The 21186-nt window shown below is 33.5% G+C and overlaps 1 protein-coding gene across 6 annotated transcripts in view; it reads left to right on the top strand.

Moving 5' to 3' along the window:
* MCPH1 (microcephalin 1) overlaps positions 1-21186 on the top strand; it is a 336480-nt gene that overhangs the window by 50268 nt on the left and 265026 nt on the right. For all 6 annotated transcript variants that reach the window (XR_004231848.1, XM_031951145.1, XM_031951144.1 and 3 more), the window contains one exon: positions 774-1946. Coding sequence is in view for 5 of the 6 variants with exons in the window: in XM_031951145.1 (XP_031807005.1) it covers positions 774-1946 (1173 nt within the window). In the remaining variant the exon portion in view is untranslated. The remainder of the gene's footprint in view (positions 1-773; positions 1947-21186) is intronic.

Here is a 21186-nt window from a genome sequence, read left to right as displayed (position 1 = left end):
AAATTATTAATGTATTTTGGTATGTGGTGTGAAGTGTTGATCTAAACTAATGTCTGCAAATCACTGTCAAAATAGTGAATTCATACTCTAATATCTGGGTTCTTTGGATTTATTAAATACTAGGTAGTTAGGTTATTTTTCTTTGCTTTATGGTATACCTAATTTTTTCCAGTTTTCAACCTCTTTATTTTTTAACCAATAGCAAATTGTTTTGGTGATTGCTTCCTTGAAATACAGTTTGAGATCTAATACTACTAGGCCCCATTCCTTCTCAATTTTTTTTTTTAACATTTTTTCCTGTGAGATTCTTGACTTTTTGTTCTTCCATCTGAATTTCATTATTGTTTTTCTGGTTTTACAATGTAATTTTTTGGTAATTTGATCAGTATGGTAGTGAATAAATAAATTTAATACTTAATGCTTTATAATTAATACTTAATGAAAGTATTATTATCATTTCATATTGTTCTGTCTACTCATGAGCAATTAATATTTTTCTAATTATTTAGGTTTATCTTTATTTTTCCTAGCAGCTTTTCATAGTTGTATTCATATAGTTTTTGGGTATGTATTGGTAATGAGATTCCCAAGTATTTTATGCTTTTTCTAATTATTTTAAATGAAATTTTTCTATATCTTCCTATATAATTCCTATATAACCTAGGGCTTATGGTAATATGAACATCCATATCTTAAAACTGACATTGAAAACTTTCCTTAGTCTTTGCATTATTTTGTCATTAATCTCTGAATGGTTTATCGATATCTTACAGATGAATCCATTTCTGATGTTTTAAATACTTCTTTTGATGATATTTGGAGAAACTCTGAAAACGGGAAACATAAAGTAAAATCAGAAAAATGCATTCAAAAAGCTAAAGCTGATGCATGTCTTTCTTCACCTTTATCAAAAACTGCATCCAGTAGTCTCTTTGAAAGAGTAACTCCCCAACGATCTAAGAGTAACCTTCCTGTAGAAAAAAGGAATTTCCAAAGCACTTTGGTGACTGAAATGCTCACTCCTGAAAAAATACAATTTGAAGAAATATCTAAGAAAATATTTTGTGATTATATGTCCCCTTCTTTAGCTGTAGGAAAAAAACAGTCTGGGAAAAGTCCAGGTCCTACAAATTCTTCAGAAAAACAACTGAAAAGTTTAATGCACTTAAATTTTCCTTCAAAAGCAAAATCAAGGAAAAAAAGATATACCAGTCGCAAATTGCATCTAGATAAGACTGAAAATTTTTTAGAGTTGATGACCAGCCCTGTAAAGATATCACCAGCCTGCAAAGAAGCAATATATGATGATTATTTTTCACCCACTAATTTGAAAGAAGGGAATTCAAGGAATTGTACTTTTGAAGCTAAACAGAAATTACAAAGCCCTTCACATTTGAAGTACCAAAAAATAGTCTATAAGAATAAAAAAAAAAGCATATTAGAAAATACTGATTTTCCCAGCGTTAGCAAAAAAATGGAACCAATTCTAGCAAGTGATACTTTAGTGGAAGACAACAGGCTCAAGAAACTTCCAAATTATGAAAGAAATGTAAACTTGAATTGCAGTTCATACAGTGAAATACCTGATGGGAAAGAAACTTTAGGATGTTGTAATGAGATTGATTCTCAGAAAAGAGAAGGAAAAATAACCATAAATGGAAATAAATGTCTGTATACTACTGATGAATCGGTTCTTATGAGTGAATGTATGGAAACAGAACATTATGATAATTTAATTGCTTTGGAAGGAGATGCTAAAGAATACCTCATCAGTAAGAAAGAATCAACTATTCCCATGAACATACAAAAGAGAGAAAATATTAACTCTAAAATGTTGAATTCTTGTGAAAAAGAAAAACAAGAAGATAATAACTTCATTTTCAAAAGTGATGCTGCTCTGAAGATATCAGTGAAAGAAATGGAAAATCCCTCCAGATGTATTCAAAGTATGTGAACCTCTTTTCCCCTCAAATACCTTTGTTTTAGGATATGTAACAAATAACATGTATGTTATATATCATTGCACTTTTAAGTAAGGTCTTAATTTTCAGATCCTACCCTCTAAAATAATAAAATAGCAACACAAATTGATCTCAAGTCAGAATTGATTCAAATGAATTTTAGTTATTTTTTTTTATTTAGAATTTCTAGGAATATGAGTTAAATCCTTTTATTTGAATATAATTCTAAGCCTGTGTTGGAGTTAGTGATATAGTTTTTAAAATTTTTGTTGTTATCCTCTGCAATGAATTCAGTATTACTGTTTTCATCAGTATTTTTCTGTGTAATAGCCATTCAGCATAACGGAAAATCACCATACGCTTAGCACTTTTGAAAGGGAACACTTAAAACTATAGATTAATTGGAAAGAAAGAGGAAACATGAGTAATTATGTTTAGGTGAGAAAAATCAAAGCATAATCCTTTGATTCTAGAAGGGGAAAAGAAGTAACTGTAACCAATTATTTTGACAACCTTATTATGCTCATGTTCTTGAAAACTGGAACTTGAAGCTTCCAGTTTCCAGAGCTGAAAGGTTCTTATATATCTCCTAAGCCAACCTCTTCCTTTTATACATTAAGTAAATGAACTTGCAGGAAGTTAATTTTAAATAGTCAATAGAGGTAGGATTTGAATCCATGCCTTTAGAAGCTGAATCCAATATATTTTCTATGATAATATGTAGACTCTTAAATTTATATATTAGAAGGCATTCATAGATCATGATAATTAATCTTATTAGTGATTTAAAAGTGAAAGACAGATGTTTTGATGTTACTTTGAGCTGTATTCATTATAATGCAATTTCATTGTGGAACAATTTATGCATCTGTGTGAAGTTTTTTTTAATAGATTTAACATAGAGTGACTTTAGGTTTAAATATATTATTTTAAAGTACATTTTTTGTTATTTCTCGTTATTAGTTATCTAATTAGAATCCTTGTCATCTATTATTTAAAACTATAATGGGTATTGGGAAGAAGAAATAGAAAACAAAATTGCATTTTTTTCATAGGTATCGATGTAAATCAAATTGGAATTCAAGAAATCTTATTTCAATCCCTGCCCACAATTTAGGTTAAAATCTAATAAAATTACTAAACTATCCTATCATGTTTATTTTTCAAAGGGAAAATAATGTCAGTTGTTTGAGGCCAATGACTGCCCATGATTTTATTTTTTTCCCCTACTTAGCATAGTGATTGCCACACAGTAAGTGCTTAATAAATTAATAAGTTTGCTCTGGGTATGGGTGATATCTATTGCAAAGGCATAGAATAGAAAGGTAGCGTTTCATATTCAAGAAATGGCAAGAATATAAATATGTTTGTAATGTAGAATACATGAAGGAAAGTAATGTGTAATGTGGCTAGAAATATAGATTGAGTAAGGTTGGGAAGAGTTTATATTTGATCCTATAGGGATGTACTATAATTGATTGAATAACAGAGTATCATGGTCAGACCAGTGCATTAGAAAAATAAAAAAGTGTGTGTGTGTGTGTGTACATATGTATGTATATAACAGGAGAAGAAGGAAAGCCCTGTATGAAGCCCCTCCATATAGCATGTATATAGGTATCTGGGGTTTGACATTCCCTAGTAGTTTACAGTATTTTTTGCCTTTGACCAATGTACTCACCAGTAGCCTCAAACTCTCAAAATAACAGTAGTTGACTCCAGTTCTCTAGAAATCCATTCTCAAATCATTCATCTTACGCTGGATAATGATTAAAGGATTTTTTTTTTTTTTTTTTTTTTTTAAGGATTAGTGCTTTCTTTCTGTTTTTTCTTCAATAAACACAGGATATAATCTTTCCCAAATGCATTGTACTGTTAGATCCTCACAGGATCTTTGTAAAAATATTTTTAAGATACTTCCTCTCTTTATCATATAGATATTCAATCCTTGTGAATGATAGATAAGCACTCCCTTCTCTTCTTACAGAGAGATGATTCACCTTAAGTAATTTTCTCAGTGGACTTTAGATCTTGAAGAAGAAAAGATAAGCATACATACCTTCTGACTCCCTAGATGGTCATTTCTCAACTGCATCTTCTCCCAACATTCTATCTGAGCTCTTAAGCCTATAGTAACAATATTTGTAGTCTTTGTGATATATAGGCATTTGAAAAAATGGTGCTATGTATCTATATATAATTATCATTTGCAAAGAGATAACATGCATAGGAGCTAATGAAGTTACCAGTATACATACAGGCTAAATATTGGTTTTGTGTTATATATACCTTTGATAATCCAGTAAAGCTGAATTATTAGAATATTTTTTTAATTCAGTTAAAAAGAGAAGACTCGATTTCAAAAGTATGTGAAAATATAAGTCTAAATTTTTCAAGTTCATGGTCGTAGTGAAATATGTGTATGAGCTCTTTGGAGATCTGTGAAATGAAGAGAAGAAATCCAGGATAGCCATGAAATTTATGTACCTATTGAGAAAGTTCAGAATAGGTATAATGATCCAGCAAAATTGATAGAGGAGCAGCAAATGAATAGGAGGAATGGAGTAATTCAGGGTGAGATTTGGCAAGGCATAAGAGGTGGTAGGACAAGAGAACAAGTATCTGAGAAACATGTAATGGATAAAAGACTTGGCTAACATACTACCTTAAATATTTACTAATTATGTGGCCAGCGGACAAATCATTTACTCACTTTGGGTCTCAATTCCCCCATCTAGAGAAGGAAGGAATTAAAATTTAATTAAGAAGGAATTAGAATAAATTGCCTCTAATGTCCCTTTCAGCCCTACATCTGAGATCTCGGACAATGACTCAGGAATAGGAGTTATATCTCTTATGTGAAATCAAAACCCTATGCAATATCTTAATTTTCAGTTTTTTAAAGTTGTTTTAAAAGTTAATTGACCAATTCATTGTATAGGGCAAGAAGCAAGAAAAGAACAAGAAAGTGATTGTAAACTATTGTATCTGTAACCCTACAATTCCATTTGATTTCTTTTTGAGGTGTTTGTTAGCTTCCCACATTTATAACAAAATCCACTTATTTGTTGCAGTGATTCCTTTTGAACTTTTATATGTAATTTTTAAAGATTTATTGCTTTTATCATGAATATTTGTAGTTATAGTTAAGTGTTATTGTGACTTTTAAAAATAATAATAACTTTAATAAAATAAGAGCCAAATGAAATAAACTATGAAGCATCTTCTAAACTTCAAAAGGCAATATATACACAAATGTTATTTATTTTTTCTTCATTCAATATCATTTCACATAAGTACTTCTATGTTTCTATGTATTTGTCATTTTTTATGGTACAGTGGTATTACAGAGAAGTAGTATAATACTTCAGTGGTAATACCGAGAAGTAGTAAATAAATTACTACTGTGCAAAAATTAATGTGTTTGGAATCAGTAAGCCTAAATCATTCATCTATTCCCTTTCTAACTGCAGGCAAATTGGGCCTTCGTGTCTTTACGTACAAAGTGAAGGTAGTGGACTGGATAACTCTCAGTTCATGTCCGGTCTTAATCTGATGATTATGTGATCTCTTACATTCATAGATCATAATTTGTTTGATAATTCCCTAATTTTTGGTCACCTTTTAGTTTGGGAGATATGTGTGATTTTACAAATGGTGCTGCTAGGATATGTTTCTATGAATAGCGTTTTTTTTTTTTTTTTAATTCTATCTTTAGAGTTAATAGTAGAAGATAAATTGTAAGGGCAAAGGATATGAACATTTCTGTGGTTTTTCTTGAATAATTTCATGGTGTTTTCTCAAAAAAATTGAAATTGGAGTAATTCATTATTCTACTTGTATCCCTGTTTTTCCATAACTTCAATATTTAATTTTGTTGTCTGTTACTGTTCATGTTATCTTTGCTGGTAGTAGCAGCAGCAGTAGCTGTAGCAGCTAAAACAGCAACAACATCAAAAGCAAAAGGCATTTACCTCACTATTAGAGGGAAAATCCTTTTTATATGAATTTTTGTTGTTTCTTCTGAGAAGTACTTGACCTTAAATATTTAACATTTAACATTTGCCCATTTACCTGTTAAGGAATAGCTCATTCTTATAGTTTTGTATAAATTCTTTATGGATTTTGGATATTAACAACTATATATTTCAAATGCTTCTCTCCCCCCCCCCCCCCCCAGTTTTTCTTCTTAAATGTTTTGTTTTCTGATGAGCAGAATTTTTTTATGTGAGAATCTGGAGGTCATGTGACTTTATTACAGTATAATATAAGGAGTATACATCAGGCAATTAAATCTTCAAAAACAAAAAAAAAACCTAACAGTTTATTAAAATTTGATTTTTTTTAACCCACTGGTGTTTTTGTCAATAGTATTTTATTCTTCTAAATACAGATAGAGATAGTTTTCAACATTCATTTTGTAAAATTTTGTGATCAAAATATTTTTTCTCTTACCTTCCTCCTCCTCCTCAAGACAGTCTATTATAGATTATATGTGTACAATCCTTTAAAATATTTTCAAATTTGTCATATTGTACAAGAAAAATCAGACAAAAAGGAAGAAAAAATGAGGGAAAAAAAAAAAACAAAAAGGTGAAAATTTGCTGTTAATTGTGTACAATGTTCTCTTAATTCTGCTCACCTCACTCAGCATCAATTCATGTAACTTCTTTCCAGACTTTTCTGAATTTAGTCTGCTCATCATTTCTTGTAGAACAATAATATTTCATATACCATAATTTATTTAGCCATTCTCCAATTGATGAGTATCCACTCAATATCCAATTATTTGTTACTACAAAAAGAGCTGCTACATTTTTGCACATTTTGGTTCTTTTTCCTTTTTTTATGATCTCTTTGAGATAGAGTTATGTAATGGATAAAAGACCCAGTAGAGACACTGCGGGATCAAAGGACATGCCCAGTTTTATAGCCTTTTGGGAACAGTTCCAAATTTTATTGAGCAGAGTTTTATTGAATTTTTTTTCTCAAAATCTTTTTTGAGGATCTGGACAAGAGAGGGTGCTAGATGGCTCAATGGCTATAGCACAAGTCCTGAAATCAGGAGGACCTGAATTCAAATGTGACCTCAGACATTTAACACTTCCTTGCTTGTGACTCTGGGCAAGTCACTTAATCCCACTTGCCTCCAAAAGAAAGAGAGAGAACATGCCTAAGAGGTGTATAAAAGAGGCAATTATGAATGAGTTTCAGTATGGATTTTGAAGGACACTTCCAAATCAATGAGACTATATTCATTTGAATGAAATCAAATTCATCTGTTTTATCTCATTTCTTCTAATTCACATATAGCTAAGAATATTTTACTTCTACACTCCAGTATATCAGAACAATTTTGGGGGTGGTTAGTGGGAGTGAGAATTGTTTTTTGAGACTATAAGTAAAAACTATGTGTAGTACCACATCTGTGACCAGAGGCAATTAGGGCTAATTGTCCATTGTGCTTATTTTATAGTCTTTAATAGGTTGTATTAGGGATAATATTGGGAGAGTGACAAAGTAATTTTTTCTGCTCCCTGATTTTGAATGATTATAGTTTTAGGCCTTTTTTGACCCTTTGATTAATTATGGGCTTGCATATAGAATTATCTACTGGCATGTAAGCTTATATTAAGTCTAAATATGGAAGGGACCTCAGAAATCATTTAATCCAAGTCTCTAATTTTATAGATGAAGAGATAGGAGTCCAACAAAGAAGATTAACTTGGTCAAAGATAATAAGTGGGGCAAAGCCAGAATTTCAACACAGGTTCTCTTTCTCCAAGCCCAATACTAAAAAGGCTGCCTCAGTGACCTTGGGGGCAAAACTAATTAATAGGATGAGTTTCTGAAGGAATATATTAAAAATATTTCCTTGTAAGCTAAAGGTTATATATATTTAAGTAATAACTATTTATTTAGTGGAGATGTGAGTTTTTGTGTATGGTTATATCAGAGAAAGCAAAACTGGAATTATACAAGCAGAAATACTAATGGAGGTTTCTTAAATGGGATTTTCACTTGGTGTTACAGGTGAACTCTTCAAAGCTTATAAAACTTGGAACCAATTTCACAACTTTGAACCCCAATGAGCTATCAAAATATAACTCTACAATGATTTTATACAGTATCTTATTTTTATTTTTGTGTCCCAGTGCTTAATGTCTGGCACATAGTAGTTATTTAGTAAATGCTTGTTTATTAATTTAGGTAAAATATTAGCAATGCCTCTGTATAGCTTCACTGCTTCTAAGAAGTCAGAAATCAGTGAGAAGGCATTTAGTAGCACAATTGTGGCAGAGTGAGAATTCTCATCAAAGAGTACTTCAGTTCACTCCATAAAAGATATTTATGAACAAATGTCTACCATAGATTAATATTTGAGGTTAGAAAGGTAAGTATTGCATTTCCATTGAAGAGTGGGTTTTCTGGCACCATTAGTTGCATAAAGTTATGGGGTTTGTAATGGAGTAGGGTCAATCAATTGTTTAACATTTATTATTAGTCTATGTACCAGGCACTGCTAAGTAATGGAGATTCAAAAAGAGGCAAAAGACAATGTGTAACCTAAAAGAACTTGCCATCTAGAAACAATATGTAACAAATACATCCAAAGCAAGCTATGTACAGGATAAATAGGAGATAATTAATAGAGAAAAGAGAAATTAGAATTATAGAAGGGTTAGAATTATAGAATTATAGAAATATAGAAGAGAAAATAGAATTAAGAAGGGTTGAGGAAGGTGTCTTTTAGAAGGTGGGATTTTAGTTGGGGCTTAGAAAAAACCAGAGAGATTAATAGTAGGAGCAGGGAGATAAGCAGTAGGAACCAAGGAGGGGAGTGTTTTAGATGTGGGAGATAGTCTGAGAAAATGCCTGGGTCGAGAGATAAGGACTGTCTTCTTTGTGGACCAACAGGGAAGCCAGTGTCACTAAACTGAAGAATCACATTAGAGAGTAAGAGATAAGACCACTGAGCAAGTAGGAGTGGAGGACATTATGAAAGGCTTTAATTACAAGAGTATTTTGTATTCATTGTTGGAGGGAAGAAGATATTTCTATAGTTGTAGGGGAACTGTATCTGAACTTTAGGAAAATCACTTTAATGACTTGAGGTGAGGAGAGACTTAAGATGGGCAGATCTAGGAGTTATTTTTTTTTAACTTCATTTTATTTTGTGCTACATTTTAAGTTCTGAACCATCTCCTCCCTTCCCCATCCCAGCTAAAGAAGGCCACCATTCGATACACATATATGTATATGTGTGTATGTGTATGTGTTATCCATTCTTTCTCTGGAGACAGATAGCATCTTCCTTTACCAGTAGACTACTGCAGTAATCCAGACATGCAATGATAAGGGTTTGCATTAGAGCAATGGCCCTGTCATTGGAAAAAAGAGGGGAATTTTGGAGAGATGTTGCAAAGGGGTAAATTGACAGGCCTTGACAACAATTTGAATATCGGGGTAGTCATGAGAGATCAGAATCCACGATAGCCCCTGGATTGCAACCCTGGGATCTAGGAGCATGTGTCCTCTACAGTGATAGAGGAGGGAGAAGGAGAAAGAGTTTAGGGGACAAAATGATGAGTTCTGTCTTAGACATAATGAGTTTAAGCTACCTAATGGGCATCTAGAGGTGATAATTAAATCCATGGGAGCTAATGAGATCATCAAGTGACATAGTGGAGGGAGGGAATGATTAGAAGACTTAATGTAAAGGAGGTTCCAGCAAAGTAGAAAAAGCAATGGTCATTTTCACAGGAAGAGAATCAGGAAATAATGATGACCCAAAACCCTCTAGAAACAAGAGATTATCAGCTGAGGAGACACACACATCAACAGTGTCAAAGACTGCAGATAGGTCAAAGAGAATGAGAATTGAGAAAAGACCATTGGATTTAGCAACCAAAAGCTCATTAATAATTTTGGAGACAGTTATTTTGATGGTAGTGCTAAGTTTGTTTCCTGTATTTGTTGAAAGATTTTTTGGATTGGAAACTGACTCAGGAGAGGAATTAACTGGTAAGTGATGATTATAGTAGTGGTATTCTCATGGGACTTTTGACATCTTGCTCTTTGTTGTAAGAAATATTATCAGACTTATTGTGTATCTAAGTTATATTTTAATATATTTAACATCTACTGGTCATCCTGCCATTTAGGGGAGGGGGTGGGGGGGGGTAAGAGGTGAAAAATTGGAACAAGAGGTTTGGCAATTGTTAATGCTGTAAAGTTACCCATGTATAAATCCTGTAAATAAAAGGCTATTTAAAAAATAAATAAAAAGCTATTAAAATTAAAAAAAAAAAAAAAAAAAGAAATATTATCAGGCCTGTTCCAGTGACTGTATGGGCAGGTATATCAGGTAGCTTATCCTGAAGAATAGCTTAGGAGAAAGCCTACCTTATTTGTATTGATAATGAACATGATCTCCTTGGAAACTATTCTGCCTGTCCAAAAATCTGATGCGTCTGTGAGAATACAAATAATTCATTTTGTTTACTGTAAGAGCAACTGAGACTCTTCAGATCAGGATATTAGCATGTCATACAGAGTGCAGTTTTTTATCAGTTGCCTCCAGAAGTTGCCCACATAAGACATATTCTGTTTATGTAGATTCAAGTTTTCATCAAGGATGTGAATTGATGATAATTTGATTTTCTGTACTTCTGTGCTTTGCAGAAAATTAATGTCCTTTCATTGCATGTCGGCCTTATCAGCATCCAGCTTAGGTAGGGAAAGGTTCCTAGATGAGACAGCTAAGCATGGTGATAAAACAAAAGTGTTAACTATTAGGCTGAGGTCAAAATTAGGAGTCAGTCATTAAACATTTGTTAATGATCTACTATATGCCAGCACTGTGCTAATTGCAGAAGATAACAAAAAATAAACAAAAGGTCTTCTCTTAGCGCTCACAGTCAAAGGAAGAAAAATAACATGTAACAAGAAAGTGAATGAGATTGAAGAGTTTGAAGGGCCGCAATGGCATGGTGAAGTCTAAAACATTGTAGCAAGGTAGAAAATTATAAGAGTTGTCCTGGCCACCTTTTTAAATGAAGGATATAGCAGGAACTCTCTATTGTCCATCCTTCTTCCTCTTCAATCAGAGGAAGGGAGGAGCCCAGGGGTTTTGACTGTTGAAGAGGTATAAGTTTCAAGGCTAATATAATCCTTTATTATATTTATTTTCAGCAGGACGCTGAAGGAATTCAGGAAACATGATAAAATCCAAAAATAGATGAGAAATGATGATGCAGTGTGTAGAGAAGTACTGAGACAATGAAGTAGAATATCAAACATGAACATATAGAACAGAAATGTCAGAAGCTACCAAAAAAGAGTGAACCACCTAGAGAAAATCAAGAGAATCTGGGGTTGGAAACGCCAGATATTTCTGTTAGAATTTGTATCAAAGATGTGAGACAGTTTACTGAACTTGATAAATTAGTTGAAAGGCAACTCATTTCAGCCACACTTCTTAGTGCTTTGTAAAGAAATTGGAATTCTAGAGATTAGAAAACAAATAAAAATATTATTGGCTGACTCATACTGCTTCCAAAAGATAGGTTCACATTCATCTGCTGTTTCTTGTATGTCATTCTTGTGCAAAATATTGGTATGCATAAGCCATCCAATGATTGGCCAGAGTTTAGAAACTGGTTTCTCATATAAAAATGTTTTTAATGAAAATAATATGGAAAGGTACCTTAGCAGCTAAGTAGCACAAAGCATTATTTAAAAATCCATAAAGTAAGACCTTAGAGAAGTTAAAGGATTTACCCAAGTTTACTTAGAATACCCAGACCCTCTGACTCAAAATTCAGGCCCCTTTCCAATGTCTCATGCTATTTCTCTTAACCTAATAATGGGATGTGACATGTAGTCACTGCAAAGCTTCTCTGCTAATCATTGATTTGCTGTTTCTTTTAGTAGCTGGAGATGTTGACTAAGAAACAAGACATACTATCAGTCAATAGAAATTTATTAAACACTTGCCACATGGCAGGTATGGTGCCAAATGCTCAGAGATATAAAGAAATGCAAAATGGGACTTTATACCTGATTTGATATAGGAACAGAGACAATAAGGAGTCAAGGATAACATCTAGATTGTAAAGGGAAAGTTTTAGGAGAAAGATAATGAATTCTGTTTTGAACATGAAGATGTCCAATAAACATCTGGAGATTCAAAACGAGATCAATAGAAAAATTAGGCTTAGAAAGATAGATCTGAGAGTCATCCACATAGAAGTGATTGTAGACATCTTGGGGGCTGAAAAAATCAGCAAATCTCATCAGAAGAAATGAAGGTCCAGTAAAAGCTTTAGGAGACCTTGACAGTAGGCATGACATAATTAAAAATCCAGTGACAAAGAAGAAACACATATGTAGGAAGAAAAACAAGAGAATAGTACCATGAAAACCTAGAGGGAAGATAATATTAATAAGAAAGGGCTCAATAGTGTCAAAGATGACACAGTAGATAGAACTCTTACCTCAGTCACAAAGACCTGAGGTCAAATCCAGCCTCAGATAATTAATAGTTGTGTAGCTTAGGCTAAGTAATTTAAACACGATGGCCTTGGTCTCCTCAACTCGAAAATGAAGATAATAGAACTTACCTCCCAATGTTTTTTGTGAGAATGGCATAACATTTGTAAATATTATGAGATAGTATTTGTAAAGTGCTTAGCACAGGCCTGGTCTTTTAAGTTTTTAATAAATGCTTGTTATAAACAAGGGATGAAGATTGAGAAAAGATAATTCAATATGTTAAGAGATCATAAGTAATTTGAGAGAGAATACTAAATAAAGAGCCAGAAGTCAAGAGTTTCTGTTGGAAATGTCCCTGTTTTGGAGTTTAGCTATAAGAAAGAAGAGGTGTGTAGGATAATAGATAGTGGGGATGGGCAGAATAATGAAGGTTTTTTTGAGGATGGAGGAGAAATGAGCATGTTTGTAGGGAGTAAGGAAGCAACTAGTAAGGAGGGAGCAATTAAAGTAAGGGTAGGGATGATAGAAGAGGCAGTCTATGAATGGAAGGTTTTGATTGACTGGAAGAACCACCTTTTCATGTCAAGTGGGTGAAGGAGGAATTGGTGGCAGAAGGCATCTTAGTGATGTGAGATAAGGGAGAAGGAGTAGTTCTCTGGGAATTGAGCTCTCAATTTTAAGTGAAATATGAGAAAAGGTTCTTAGTTGATAGGGTGGGGTGAGAGGGAGCTTTGGGAGGAGATATTAAAAGGTTTAAAAAAAAAAAAAAAAGCACTTTGGTGAGAGCCATAGGGAATCAGATAAGGAGATAGAAAAGGATTTCCTTACTATAGTGAGGGCCCATTTGAAATGGTGTAACATAAACTTGTAGTTGACCCAGTTAGCACAATCTCATGTTTTTCCCATCTTTGTTGAGTAACTCCTAGGTAGGAATGAAGGCCCCAGATAGTAGGAACAATCCAAGGCTGAGGACCAGATTTGAGATAAAGGGACAAAGCACTATAGAAAGAAAATTTTAGTGTAAAGTTGAATCAGTTCACCAAAGCTCAAGATGAGTAAAGAAAGGATATAGCCATCATGAGTCATGTTCTGGAAAGACACTGTGGATGGAGGGATTGATGGTCATATTAAAGACAGAATAGGGCATAAGATTTGCAAGGCAGAGAGAGAGGTAGAATGACAATCGACTGATCAAGAATTTCAGAGATCACAAACATGGATGTGGAATATTTGTGAATGACAGCAATGATAATCTCTTTGGGTAGCTATTGGTGGAAGTCATGAGAAGTGAGTAAATTGAAGAATTGGGAGGTTAGGGTATTGTATGTATGCTTAAATCCTATAATATTGAGGGAAGAGAGAGTCTGGGAGTCAGCACAGAATTCATTGGGGAAGGAGGAAAAGTCCTGTAAAATCTGTAGACAACAGGTACAAGGATTTTGAATAATAAATATAGATTTAATGAACTTCAAAGCGAAGTTAATGAATGATTAGTGACAGGGAGAACCTGGAATTGCAATGGGAAGCAAAGGAGTAGTCCAACACCCTCCCAGTGACCAGGTAGTCAAGAGGTATGAGTAAAAGTGCAACCAGTGTTAGGAAAGATAGCTGGGGAAACTATTAGGAAGGAACCAATTCTAAGTGCAAGAAAGAAGAGATGTAAGTTGACATTTAGTTTTTTTGAGTTTGGGATTGGATTTTTGTTTGTTTTCTTAGCTATAGAGCAGTATTCCAGAGTGCACAAAGGTTTGGACATTTTATATTGGGATGTTAGAGAATGTGATTTAAATTGAGGGCCTTAGGAATAAGAAAGAAAGGTTGATGGGTGAAGATCAGGTTTGAACCATGGCAACAAATGATTCACAGTCATTCACAATGATTTACAAGTGTGAAGAGAAAGAAGTATACTAATCATGTGGAATGAGCTCCACTACATGATCATTATCCTTGGACAGAATTAACCTAGTGTATCAGGACTCTGACTAACGATTGATAGGAAGAAGTAAGGAGTAGCAGAGCACCTGCCTGGAATGGAAGTGATGATAAAGTAAACCCTATGAAGCTGTAGCTGTACTTATGAATAATGGTATTTTAAATAATTTTTTCCTTACTTTGAATTAAAAAAAATAATTATAACTGCCCTATAAATATAAACTTTAACAGCATTCTTTTTACAAAATACTAAAAAGGTTTGGGCTATAATCAGAATCATAGAATTTGAGAATGGGAAGAGAACTGAGCAGTCATAAGGTCAGATGATAATGTACATAATTAAATTGTTTTAAATGTTATCTTTTCTTTTTAAGATGCTGCCGACCAATGTGATATTCCTCAAATTGGACATCTTAATAACTATAAAATTTAAGTCCATCTATTTCCCGAAAGTAATTACCAATTTAACAAATAAATTCCTTTCTTTCTTGGAGTTTCATCTGGAGAAGACTTTTGCCTTAGAATTTGATGTCACAAAATTAGAAATTACAGTTTTCAATAGTTAATATACCTTCACATTGTAAGTTCTCAAGAATCTTTGTGTAAAAAAGATAGATCAATTCTTATACAATTTTGATTAGTTTATCTCCTGTTTCTCTTACCTAAAATAGTTCTAGGAGAGAACCTGAGTGAGATCTTGATTCTGTTGGCCTCAGTATGCAGATCTGCAAATTCCACTTCCCCAAGATTCTCTTATTTACCTTTGTTTTTTCAAAAATAGTGAGAAATAAAAGGTTTTTTTTTTTTTTAACAAAATCACAAGGCTTTGAAATTTAGATTGAAAAGAAAGTGATAACATTTATGAAAATATTAGATATATTATTAGTTGTCAATGTTTACTGAAGTGATGTCAGTCAGCCTCTCATGTTCAAGCAGTGATCTCTGGTGGTACAGATTGTGCAGCTGTGATAGCAGGCAAGTGATTTACCATAACAAAGCAATGATGTGCTACTTATGAGGGGAAATTATTTTTACCTACTTTCCTGTACTGGAAGAGAGCTGTGATCATTATGCGAAATCAGCCATGGTGTGAACAAATATGGTTATGTGAATTTAAAAAATGATTGCTATTATGTGAATTTTTACTTTGATAGACCATTTAAATAAATAGCAGATGGTACCTATCTCTATCTCTTTGAAATAGACTGTTTTTACACATTTACAACGTCTGTAATTTACAACCTTTGTATGAAATTATTATTGATATTTTTCAAAAAGAAAATTGTATGGCTTGAGTTAACAATTACTCGGTACTCGGTAGCTTTTAAATTTCATTAAAATTTTAGTTTTTGATACTTGTTAGGGAGCATAGTAACAGGTGTACAAGTAAAAGCAAATACTGAGGTTAATATAATTAACTATTTGTCTTATTTGCTACAATTAAAATAAAATTTTTTCTTTTGGAATGTAAAATCATGCTTCCTCTGGTTAACCTTGTAAATTGAAGTCTTAGTTTGTTTAAAGAGTTTGTTTTTAAATTATGTTTTAAATTTTTTAAATTATGTATGTAATAAACAAATTAGATTGCATAAACATACCTCCAACTGAGTAGTTGTTTTTTAGTCATTTCTTCTATGATAGTTTGATAGATTGATTCTTTCTTGTCTATACAGTATTCATAAATCTAGAGTCAGTATTGCTTTTGGGGAAAATATATACTAAAGTACTTCTCAACTTTTCTCAGTTATAACAAATTTTTTTAGAGATTTGTAGTATAATGTGGAATTTTTAACATAATGAAGGAACAAGAGTGATGATCCCAGTTTGATTTGGACCTTACTTCTTATTTTAAATAACAAATCTGGACTGGCAAAGTGGCTACAAAGTGCTAAAATTTGCTAGTTTTTTTTTCCCCCAATGGATATTTGCAAGACCAAATTTATTGTAGGGTTGATCATCACCATTATTCTACAACTAAAATGTAAAATTTGTTGAGTGTGGTATTTAAGAAATATTTTCCAGCAGTTATTTATGTAAGGGAAAACTAAAACATTTCTGTGTTCAGTTTCACTTTGATTTCCCTGAAAGTTAGGATCCTATATTTATGATTTTTCTTTTTTGAATTGAGCTAATTTACATGAAATAAGATTGTAGAGTTTGGAAATATAAGCACGGCAAAAGGAACCAGGAAATCAGGTTTTAGAAGAAATTATGTTAACTAGAGAGTCAGTTTTGAGTTAACATATGGTAGAGAGAAGAAAAAAATTATCATTCTTCTTAAACCTTCCCCTCTTCCATATTTTCTTATTATTTTCAAGAGTAGTGCGATTCTTTCATACCCAGGCTCTAAGCCTTGATTTCTCATTTTCTCTTACCCATCCCACCACATATCCAGTCTGTTGCTATGTCTTTTGTATATGCTCCTTTCTCTCTGACACTGCCAACCTGGTGTAAGCCCTTATCACATTATACCTAGACCTTTGCAAAAATCTTACTGGTTTCCCTGACTCAGTTTTCTTCTCAATTAGTCCATCATCCATTCAGCCACGAAAATTATCAGTTCTGACAATGTCATATGCTCTAACCTCCACCCACCCATGCAGTAAATTCTGGTGTTCCTTGAAATCCTCTCGAGTCATATAACATCTTATTTTTGGCTTTTAAAGCTCTTCATAACCTAACTTCTGTCTACCTTTCTATTTTTCTTCTTCTTTACTACTCTTCATGTAGGAGAGGTCTATGAACAGGATACTGTTTCCTGAGTTGGTGTCTTTTCACTGGCTCTTCCCCCTACCTAGAATTCTCTCCCTCACCACTACCTCCTGGGTTCCCTGGTTTCATTCAAATCTCAATCAAAATCCCACTTTCTGTGAGGCCTTTCTTGGTCCCCTTAATGCAAGCACTTTCCTCCGAGATTACCTCCAATTTACCATATTTATATACACACACACACATATGTGGGTATGTGTTTATATGTGTATAAGTACATGTACACATTTGTATATAATATGTAATTGTTTGCATGATGTTTTCCCATTAGGACTTGGCTCCTTAAGAACAGGGAATGTTTTTGCCTTTCTTTGTATCCCCAGTATTTAGTAACTGACATATAGTAAGTACTTCATAAATACTTTTTTCCCTAACTGAAACACATATCTTGACATAGATCTATACAGCACAAACATATGTAAGTAGAGAATGAGAACCAAGTAATAGGAGGTTATGCAAAAGAAAGCTTTCATCATTTTTTTTGGATACTGTTACCGACTGTAGGGCTTTATTTGATTTATGTTTGCAAATTGTAAATGCCTGATACATACATGCCTAAAAGTTTTGAGAAGAGTTGTTCCTCAGAATTTTTTCATCCTGCTATTGTGATTGAAGCAGATGTAAATGGATTTTGGGGGGAGGTAATTTTATGGTTGTCAATTTTTATAAGGAATATAGATGTGGTGAAACTTAACAAAATTTTAATTGTGTGAAAGCTATGTGTATGCCTGTAAAAAAAAAAAAATGTGATTTTAAGAATTGGTGTTTCTATATAAAATTTTCAAATAAAAGTTTTAAATATAACCCTTGGAGATTTGAGTATTTTTATAACTTGTTTTATTCTGGTTGTTTATTTAAATATTAAAGATGATCAAGCTCATTTGTTTCTTTTTAAAGAAAGTAAAAAGATATGTAGAACATATGTAATCAAAGAAGTGAACTCATTACAGTTTATAATTTGAGAGGATCTGTATGTTAGAAGATAATGAATACTTTTTAGACCTACAAAGCATAAGTTTTGAGGGATATAAATAAATATTTCAGGTCATCAGTCCAAAGGGAAATATAAAAAATATTAAATAGAATTAACATAATTAGTATATAGAATGAATCTCAGAAAATCACCTTGTAGAAATAGAGTTTTATTTTTATTTATAAAATATAATGCTTTTACTTGTAAGGCAGTTGCTACTCAATAAATAGTTGATTTGTAATATTTCAGTTCTGTTCAAAATAAACTTACCTGGACATCTTGGTAATAATCACATTTAAGTAATTCAGTGTCACTTAACACACATTATTGAATACTTTGGGTAAGGCATAGTTCCTATTCCTGTCCTTGTGTAACTTGCTGTGTCACAAGGAGATAAGACAAATGAATGATAGTAATGTCAAATAATACCCAGTAACCAGATCTGAGTCCTGAAAAACAGAATACTTGTGATATATGTATGGTTCCAATGGGAAAAGAAAAAACTGACCTAAATCACAACTAACAATCTATTCAACAATTATTGCAGTTTTTTTCCTGGTTTTCTTAAAATATTTATTGTTTCTTATGTTAAACTGTTATTCAACTGTTAATTTCACATGCACTCCTTTTTTCTCCCCCAGCCATTCTGAACATGGTGGGCATCTACATCATTTCCAGCTTTTTGCTAGAACTTCCCAATTGCAAGGAACTTTCTTCGTTACAGGGCAATTCTTTCAGTCACCAAGAGCTGCCATCTCAGAATTATCTTCAGCTGCTTACTTGCTCACCCTCCATATCTAATCACAGTTGCCAGTGTTTTGTTCTATAACTTCTTTTGAATCCAGCCCCATCTTATTATTTCCATAGTCATCACAATAGTTCAGATCCTCATCAGGACTCACATAGACTATTGTAATAGTCTCCTAATTAATCTCTCTCTCTCCAGGCAGCTTTATTGACCATCACTTCCCTTCAGTAACACTACTTTTCAGCCAAAGTAGGGTTGGTGTTTTGGGGGGTTTGTTTTGTTTTAGGGCAGTCTTCCTATCTTATCCAGACTAGAAATGTACAAGCAGCCTCTCAGGCCTAATCTGGTGCAAACTTTAATCTCCTTTTTTCTGACTTGAGCTATTTCTTATCTTCTTTGTTATCTTGATGGGCCTGGCTCCTGATGGCTCACCATAAATTAGTGCAGGCACCTGATTGACTTTAGCCCTGCTGTAACTAAAAGTTCCTTTATTCAAGTGATTCACTAGCCTCAAACCTTGTCATTTGCAGGAACTCCTGATATGTACCACCAAGCTCATTTTTGCTGCTTATCCATTTAAAATTCAATTGCCTATTTCCAATCATTTGCATTGGAAGCCCCTCTTGTCTGAAACAATATTTCCATTCATATCTGTCTCTTAGAATCTCAAGTTTCCTTCAAAGCTCAGCCCAATACCATCTTCTACATCACACTTTTCCTGATCTCAGGTCCTCAGGACACTTCCAACACCCTCAAAATTACCTGGTATCTATTAAATATTTATTTTGTACATATTTGTATCTCTTCACCTGCTTCCTGAGACATTTTTCTGCATTAATGTGGTTCCTTGTTTTACATGTTCATTAACACGGATTTTGTTTTTCTTTTTTTCTTTCTTTTTTTTTTTTTTTTTTTTACTAATTAGGGGAGTGGGAAGAATAAAAATAAGTTTTTGTTAATTGAAAAAATTAAATGAAAATTTAGAAGAAAGGTTAGATGAGCTAAGAGAGTCTTTCTATTCTCATAATCTGATTCTCTGATCCTGAAGCACAGCAATCCAGCATCTGCCCTGTTTCTTTCCCCCTCTCTATAAGGAATAGAAACGCCCAATCCCACAGAGTTGGAGCTTGAGTCAAGAAAACCCTAGTTCAAATGTTGTCTCACCCTATTAATTGGGTAAACCTAAGTAAATCACTTAACTCCTTCCTGCCTCATTTTTCTCAACTGTAAAATGAGAAGGATAATAATAGCATCTATTTCCAGAATTGTTGAGAGGATCAAATGGATAATATTTGCAAAGCACTTAGTGAAATGCCAGGTGCACAGTAAGTACTTAACAAGTGATCTATTCTTCCTTCTTTCTTTTCTTCTCTCTCTTCCTTCCTCCCTCCGCTCTTACCTCCCTCCTCCTTCCTCCATCCCTTCCTTCCTTCCTTATTCCCCACCTCCTTTCCTCCCTTCTTTCCTTCCTCCCTTCCTTTCTTCCTTCTGTTGAGGTTGAGAAAGGGACCCCAAAAGTTTGGGGTCATAAACCGGTGTAGTGAGGTGTCTCAAAAGAATTTGCAGACTTTAATCCATTTCCTAGTCAAAGGGGCAAAGTATAATCGTAATTGTACACCAACTACAAGCAGATGGAATTACAAAAAATTAGCTAAGTCCCAAGAGTTGTCTCATCTCTATGGTGAGTAGGATTGTCAGTCAGTTATAGAGGTGTAAAAGGATTGCCTTGTTTCAGTGAAGGCCCACTTGAGATTATGTGACCTGAAATTGTAGTGAGCCAGTCAATAGACTGTGAGAGCAATTCACAGATTTTTCTAGTTTTTTTCAGCACGATGTGAATAGGAGCAAAGAAGGCAAGCAGGAGAATTCCAAGACAGTTGTTTAGCAAGATGTGATTGGTAATAGGACGAAGAGCATGTGATTCAAGTGTGTATTGGGGCACTTTTGTTTTGCAAAGTTGTTAGGTCAGCTATCCCAAATGTAGACAGAAGGGCAAGCATTATGGTAAGCAACTTATTCCATTAAACTAAAGTTTCAAAGTTTTATTTGTAACATTCCTCTAGTCAAGATCCCAGACTGGTTGCTTGGAAAGGTTCAGGCCCAAGTTGTGAGCCATTAATGAAATCTTAATGCCCATAACCCTTTGAGACTTGGGTTTAGACAAACCAGATGCTAACCATAGCATTTAGTTCCTAAACTCTCTCTTAAATCCTTGAGATTTTTTAATTTCCTTCCTATTGTATTTCCTTCCCACATTTTACCCTGTTGACTGCCTCAGTCCTGCTGTATAAGGCCGTTTCTGGGTA

The sequence above is a fragment of the Sarcophilus harrisii genome, chromosome 2 (assembly GCF_902635505.1).
Source record: "Sarcophilus harrisii chromosome 2, mSarHar1.11, whole genome shotgun sequence".
NCBI classification, from domain to species: Eukaryota; Metazoa; Chordata; class Mammalia; order Dasyuromorphia; family Dasyuridae; genus Sarcophilus; species Sarcophilus harrisii.
The sequence above is the reverse complement of the archived record's forward strand: the minus strand, read 5'-3'. Positions and strand labels throughout refer to the sequence as shown.